Source organism: Malus domestica, chromosome 13 (genome assembly GCF_042453785.1).
Source record: "Malus domestica chromosome 13, GDT2T_hap1".
NCBI classification, from domain to species: domain Eukaryota; kingdom Viridiplantae; phylum Streptophyta; class Magnoliopsida; order Rosales; family Rosaceae; genus Malus; species Malus domestica.
In genome coordinates, this window is record NC_091673.1 from 35,086,301 (window position 1) to 35,093,120 (window position 6,820).

At 40.5% G+C, this 6,820-nt stretch overlaps 1 protein-coding gene across 1 annotated transcript; it reads right to left on the reverse strand.

Annotated features, from left to right (window-relative positions):
* Positions 1–2,007: 2,007 nt before the first annotated feature.
* Positions 2,008–4,050, reverse strand: LOC103409272 (xyloglucan endotransglucosylase/hydrolase protein 22-like). The gene is made up of 3 exons (XM_008348084.4): positions 3,631–4,050; positions 3,067–3,260; positions 2,008–2,646 (listed from the first exon to the last, which is right to left on the reverse strand). Exons 1-3 carry the CDS (start codon positions 3,859–3,861, stop codon positions 2,238–2,240), a joined length of 834 nt encoding a protein of 277 aa, XP_008346306.1. The 5' UTR covers positions 3,862–4,050; the 3' UTR covers positions 2,008–2,237.
* Positions 4,051–6,820: the final 2,770 nt, after the last annotated feature.

A 6,820-nucleotide genomic window follows, 5' to 3' on the forward strand; every position in this document is an offset into this window, starting at 1 on the left:
CTCTTCGATTTTGGAGCAAGCAATCTTATTGGGAGTGTTTTCTCGAATGTGAGTAAAGGTTGGGCATGTTTGCTAGTCTACCTTGCCACGAGGCACAGAGGTTGACACACAGGGACTTTCCAATTATCCAACAGTGGTACTGTTCCTTTACCCTTGTGGGTAATAATATGGTAGCTAGACCTTCAAAATTTATGGGTCTAAACTTTGTTAGTGCTGTTTCTTTGCTATTCTTTTACCCTTCTTGGTCAGAGCGATGTAGTGGGAGCTGCAAGCTTCACGTGCTCAACTTTGGCAGAGAACTTTGGCAAAGTTATCTGTGGTACCCATGAGCTATTGCTGCGTGTGGGAAGTGGGTGATTGGACAGTAAGATTCATGTGTTTTCTACTTCCCCAGAAGTCTTCGACAGAATACCCATAATTTCCGCAAAGCTGAGTGTGCGTGTGACAGGTGCTGACAAGGCTGGAAAAGTAGGTGCCTCTTCGATTTCTGAGATCGGCCCTCGTGGTCTCTGAGGAGCCCAGCTTTTGAGGAAGCGAGCGCCTCTTCGATTTCTGAGATCGGCTTTCGTGGTCTTTGAGCAGCCCAACTTTTGAGAAAGCAAACACCTCTTCGATTTATGAGATCAACCCTCGTGGTCTCTAAGCAGCCCAGCTTTTGAGAAAGCAAACGCCTCTTCGATTTCTGAGCAGGCGCCTCTTCGATGTCTGAAGCTCCGTCGAGTGCAGCTTTTTATAGGGGCTGGCATTAAGTTCCAAAGCACACTTGAATCTCCACCAGTAGAAGCTCCATTCTTGCACTTCTAAGATCTTGATTTGTCCGACCTCTTCTCTCTTCAATACCTTTGAAAATGTCTGGCCCCTCCGACCGTCGTTTTGACTTGAACCTTGTTGAAGAGGCAGCCCCGCCTTCTCCAGACAACATATGGCGCCCATCCTTCGTCTCCCCTACTGGTCCTCTTACCGTTGGGGATTCCGTGATGAAGAATGATATGACCGCTGCGGTGGTGGCCAGGAACCTTCTCACTCCCAAAGATAACAGACTACTTTCCAAACGGTCTGATGAGTTAGCTGTTAAGGATTCACTGGCTCTCAGTGTTCAGTGTGCAGGTTCTGTGTCTAATATGGCCCAACGCCTATTTGCTCGAACCCGCCAAGTTGAATCATTGGCGGCCGAAGTGATGAGTCTCAAACAGGAGATTAGAGGGCTCAAGCATGAGAATAAACAGTTGCACCGGCTCGCACATGACTATGCTACAAACATGAAGAGGAAGCTTGACCAGATGAAGGAAACTGATGGTCAGGTTTTACTTGATCATCAGAGATTTGTGGGTTTGTTCCAAAGGCATTTATTGCCTTCGTCTTCTGGGGCTGTACCGCGTAATGAAGCTCCAAATGATCAACCTCTGATGCCTCCTCCTTCCAGGGTTCTGTCCAGTACTGAGGCTCCGAATGATCCCCCTCCGATGCCTTCTCTTTCTGGGGCTCTACCGACTGCTGAGACTTCTCCTAAGCAACCTTTGTGAATGCTTCATCTTGTTTGTTTATTTTGACTCATGTATATGTACATATTTGTAGCTTATCGGGGATATCAATAAATAAGTTTTCCTTCATTTCAACGTATTGTGTTAAATACACCAAAGCCTTCTTCGCTAAGTTCTTTGAATTTTCTTTTGTTGAAGCTTGTATGTTGAAGCTTTCTGAGTGGAGCATGTAGGTTGGGGTAGTGTTCCCTTAATTTTTCGAGTGAGGCCCAAATTATTGTATAAACACTAATTAAGGGCTTATTTGTTAACTTGCTTAGTGAGGCCCAAGTTGGGTTAATAACATATTTTGTTTTCTCTTGCCTCATCCACCCACCTACTTAGGGCTCGTTTCTTTTGCCTCGTTTGTTGATTATTTCGTTTTTAGGAGGAAATATATGAAATACATAATGCATGAAGAATTGTAGTGGGAGGGGGGCGAAGAAGCAAAAACAGATGACTAGAAATAAATTTGTTTGAAAGTGAATACAACTAAAATAATTTTTCATTTTTAGTTTTTATTTTGTGTACCTTTCCTCATCAACCTATCTTTCATCCACTATTATTGTTGTTCATACGTCTTTCCTTCATATGGTTGTCCCATATTTCAAGTACAAAGAGTGAAAAGTAGAAGTACAAACAAAATGATTAACAAAAGGACCTAAATAAATTGAATGAATCAAAACTTATAATTTACACGATTTAGCTGATGAAGGTTTAAGATGTGTTGCTGGCAGTGCATTCTAGAGGGAGGCCTTGCGGGAATCGCTTTGTGTCTGCGCAGTAATTATAAACCATGTAATTCTTCTGCACCCATTGAAGCCTCTCTTGGCTTGTGGAGTCCAATTCTTGTGAGAGCAAGACAGAGCTCGTTGAGTTTGAATTTGAACTGCAAGAAGTAGAACCCGAAGACCACCAAATGCAAGCATTATCAGCATTGAAATTCCTGTACGAAGGAGTAAAGGGAGCTTGGGACCAATCTGCCTTGACCAGACCTCCTCTAGTGGCCCAGTCATCAGCGTTCCAGAGGCTTGAATATATCCTCATGGACTGGTTCTTTGGGTATGAAACACCAATTGACTCCAAGTTCTTGAACTCTCTAATGGGTGTGCCATCAACATAGAGGCTGCAAGATAGAGACCAAAGAAAAATCTCAATAAGTCAGAGGAAATAAAAACAAGAACGTCAAAACAAAAAAACAAGCGCCTCAATTTTCCCTATTGTGAGGATGCTTGGTAGATTGGATAGGAAATTTTCTAATCTCACTATTTTGTTTAAAAAACATTATATCCTGGTACCAAATTAGGAAGGCCTTATTGCATTTTCGTCTTTAGCATTTGCATTGCGACGACTCAAAAAATAATGAGTGCAAGTGCACAACGTATATATTGGAGTGTGAACGATATTATATATGCCAGTTTCAAATTTATTGCTGGACAACATCACATGTTAGACCGTTAACAGAATTATTTTTTTTTTTTTTTGCTACGGATTATTCAGTCAAATAAAAAGAGAAATAAGCATGAGTGTGTGGTTCAGCACTTACACAATATGTTGGGCATTCCAAAGGATAGAGTAGGTGTGAAAATCAGCAGTTGGGTCGAACCAGAGGTAGAATTGCTGCTCTTTGTTGCCTTTGCCTTGGCTGAATATATTGGTATGAACAATATAAGGGTCGCCACTAAGATTCCCCAAGAATTCAAAGTCTATCTCATCCCACGAAGACCCTTCTGAGCGCAACTGCAGCATACACAAAAGTTAAGGTTCGTGCATACATTAGTAATTTGATTTAGCCTGGAAATCTAACTCTTAAGCGACATAAGCATATATGTGTGGAGAATAGAGTCCCACATCTGGCATATGACAAAATATAATACAACTTATATAGGGGATATTCCACTCTTAATATCACCCAGGTCTTTTGTGATAAAACTCCAACTAGGAATAGGTGATTAAGTTGGGACACTATTGATGATATTGGTGGTGGACATATACATGGGCCTATAAATTAGTTTATCAATATGTAGGGGAACTAACAAATATGAGATAGCCAAAAAAAAAAGAACTAAGAAATATATGAAAATTAACATGACGGAAAATTTCAACTTACGTAATAGGTAGTGACAGTGCCTGCAGAGTTACCAGGAACAAGCTTAATTTGCATATCAATTTTTCCAAAAAGATATTGATTTGTGGATTGGAAGCCAGAACCAGAGGACTTGTCAAGTGAGAGAGTAAGAAGCTCGCTGTTGTTTAGTATCTTACCGCGGCCATCACCCCATGTAACCTGAATATCCTGGTAGAAGTTTCCAGCAGAAGCAACCATCAAAGAGGTAACCATGAGGGAAAATATCAGAATATAACTGGAAGAGGATAAAACACAGCCATTTCTCAAAGTAATTGGTCTTAGAGGAAGAAGCTGTTAAGGATTTGTGTAAAGGCAAGACAAGGTTCTGCTTTGAGTTGATTTGGAAAAGGGTGATCTCAGTTGTGGTATTTATAGAGCATTGAAACTGCATGCGCGTGCTGGAAGGTTCTTCATTCTCAATAGTCAATATTTGATAATATGATGAATTGTAGTTGGTGATCAGCGTGTGGGGAAAAGGGAGAAGGCTAGATGTAACCAGCTGGATGCCAAATATGTATTTTGCTCCATCATTTTCATGCCAATTATGAAAAGTGGCTATATTCTCCATAGCTATAGCTAGGGAAGGCTGTGCCCAAAATTTGGTTTACTCGTTAATTATAATAATTGCATCCGATTGTTATTGCAATATTTTATATAGTTTGATTTAAGTGTTTCTCATACCAACAACTGTTGTCTTGAACAAAACTAACAAGGAAACTAGTTTAATTCGATTTTCCTTTCTTTCTGTCCTATTTTTAAATTACCCGGTTCCCTATTTCTCCTTTTTCCTGTTAAGTAAAGATGCCATAATTATTCCAAAACAAAAATGGAAATCAGCTGGTGCGAGACAATGGTCGTCTCGTCTACGATACTTAGACAATCTAGGGAGTTCGCTTTTTTCACATGATTCTGTTGACCCTAAAAACTACCAAGCCTACATGGCGTGCAGGCCGAGTAACTAATGAGCTAACTATGTCCTTCGGTTATGTGTGGGGTGTGCCAACTCGACGACCGGGCTCAGCCGGTGAGTAAAATGAGTTGATGTGGTGTTGAGCGCGCTGTTGATTTCTTGATCTTGCGAATGCGGCCGAGAAAGGAACACTTCTCGGCCTTCGGGTTCTAGAGCCTGAAGACAAGGCTGCTAGTTCTGCGAAGTTCACAAATCGTCGGCACTAGATTCGGTCACAGTGATTATATTCGTAAGAGTATAAGCACATCAAATCGACACCAAACTATATGGGCACAAGTACTCAAAGAAAATGTACGTCTTTATCGTAAACGTAGTTTGGCCGTCAGAATGCCGAACTCTAAATCCCACCTGTGAGTATCCAATCATAAAATAACTCATCGTTCAATGTGCCGAGATTGCTCGTTAAGTCGTCTTCGAAGAAACGACCTAGTTGGGGGATCAAAGCCTTCACCACCATCTTCATCGCAATCCTCCACTGTTGGGAATTTCTGTGTTGCGAGGCTGGGCACCGAGGCCAACTTCCTTTTCTCGGTGTGTCACACTTGCAGCCTTAGGTGTCACAATAACAAGAGGATTTTGTGCATGTGACAAATTTTGTCTGGGGCTCTAAACTAGTAGGTCGGTTGTTGACTTTCCCATGATTGTTTTCTTTTTAACCGATTGTGTTTCGACGGGCATGAACTTCGTAATTTTAGCACTAAAGTTCCATTGGGCATGCCAAAATGTTGACCCTAAAAACTATCGAGCCTATGTGGCACGCATGCCGAGTAACTAATGAGCTAACTACGTCATTCGGTGATGTGCGGGGCATGCCAACTCTACGGCTAGGCTTGGCCAATGAGTAAAATGAGTTGATGTGGTGTTGAGTGCGCTGCTGACTTCTTGATCTTGTGACTGCGGCCGAGGAAGGAACATGTCTCGGCCAATCCTACCTCCATTAGGACCTTGAACCAAACTCTTTATCCGGCCACATTCACTTCTCAAATCTCAGCATCCTCATTCCATTAAGACTCCTTATCATACTAGGACTCGGCCCATTCGCTCTTATCTAGATCAATCATTCTTGCAATAGGACTCGACCGACCTGACTGGGCGGCTCATGACCACTGGACGGCCCATAGTATTTTTGGAAGAGCTTTGGACTGGACATAAAACTATGCTATGCCCAATAATATTATTTTGGGCCCAAACAGATTCCTACGTACTAATTGCACAACTAAGAAACTATTGGCGGCATAAAGTCAACCACCACCTCATCCCCAAACCATTTTCAGTCCATGATTTTATTCATAGTTAATTTAATTACGTTAGGTGGATACGCGGAATAAGGTTTCATCTGAAACGTCCTGCAAGTAACTTAAACAAATATTCGACCTATATTTTTCATTTCAACATCAAACTAGCATCATCAAGGTTCTACACCAAGTTCCATCCCTTAATAGACCATGTCAAATGCTTGAGTTTTTCTAGGAAATTTTAACGAAAAGCTCCCGGTATTGTTCACTTTAACGAAAAACTATATTTTTACACTGAAAAGTCAATCTTGGTACTATTCACTTTTCTCTTTATTTTGTCTTTATTTTGTCTTTATTGTTAAAACTTAAAGTTAGTTTTCAAATCATTTTTATTAGTTTTCTTTTTTTTCTTTTTTTATAGTTTCAAACAATTTCTTCTAGATGCTTGCCAAGTCTAGCAAGTAGGCCGGCCCGTAGGCTATTTTGCACCAATAGGATGGGATTCTCACCCCCTTTGTTTTTCCCTTCCCTCCTCTCCTAGATTTTTTGTTCTTCTCTCTCTTTCTACAAAGATGAAATCTTGCGCATTCAAATAGAAGGAAAGGGAAGGAGAGGGGAAAAAAGAGCGGAGAGAATCCTTGTCTGCTATAGCAAATTTTAATATATATACTTATATATATATATATATATATATATATAAGTATATATATATAATATAGGCATGGTTGCCTATATCCGCAAACATTTTTAATTCATGGATTTCTGTACTTTATGTTTTTGTGTTCTATTTCTAATAAAAAGTCCCAAGAAAAGTAGTTTTATTCTAAGCACTCTATTTGACATAAACAGAGGATCCAAACTCAATTTGTGATCGGAATTTGTTTTGAGTGCAGAAGGAAAAAAAAAAAAACAAACATACAATCATTAGATTCAAAACCATTCGCAATTTCTTGTGTTTGCTTGTATG

Coding starts and splice junctions, on each gene's coding strand:
- LOC103409272 (XM_008348084.4), bottom strand. CDS start 3,861: ATGGTTACCTCTTTGATGGTTGCTTCTGCTGGAAACTTCTACCAGGAT. Junction 3,261..3,630: donor GCACTGTCACTACCTATTAC/GTAAGTTGAAAT, acceptor TGTATGCTGCAG/TTGCGCTCAGAAGGGTCTTC. Junction 2,647..3,066: donor TGGAATGCCCAACATATTGT/GTAAGTGCTGAA, acceptor TCTATCTTGCAG/CCTCTATGTTGATGGCACAC.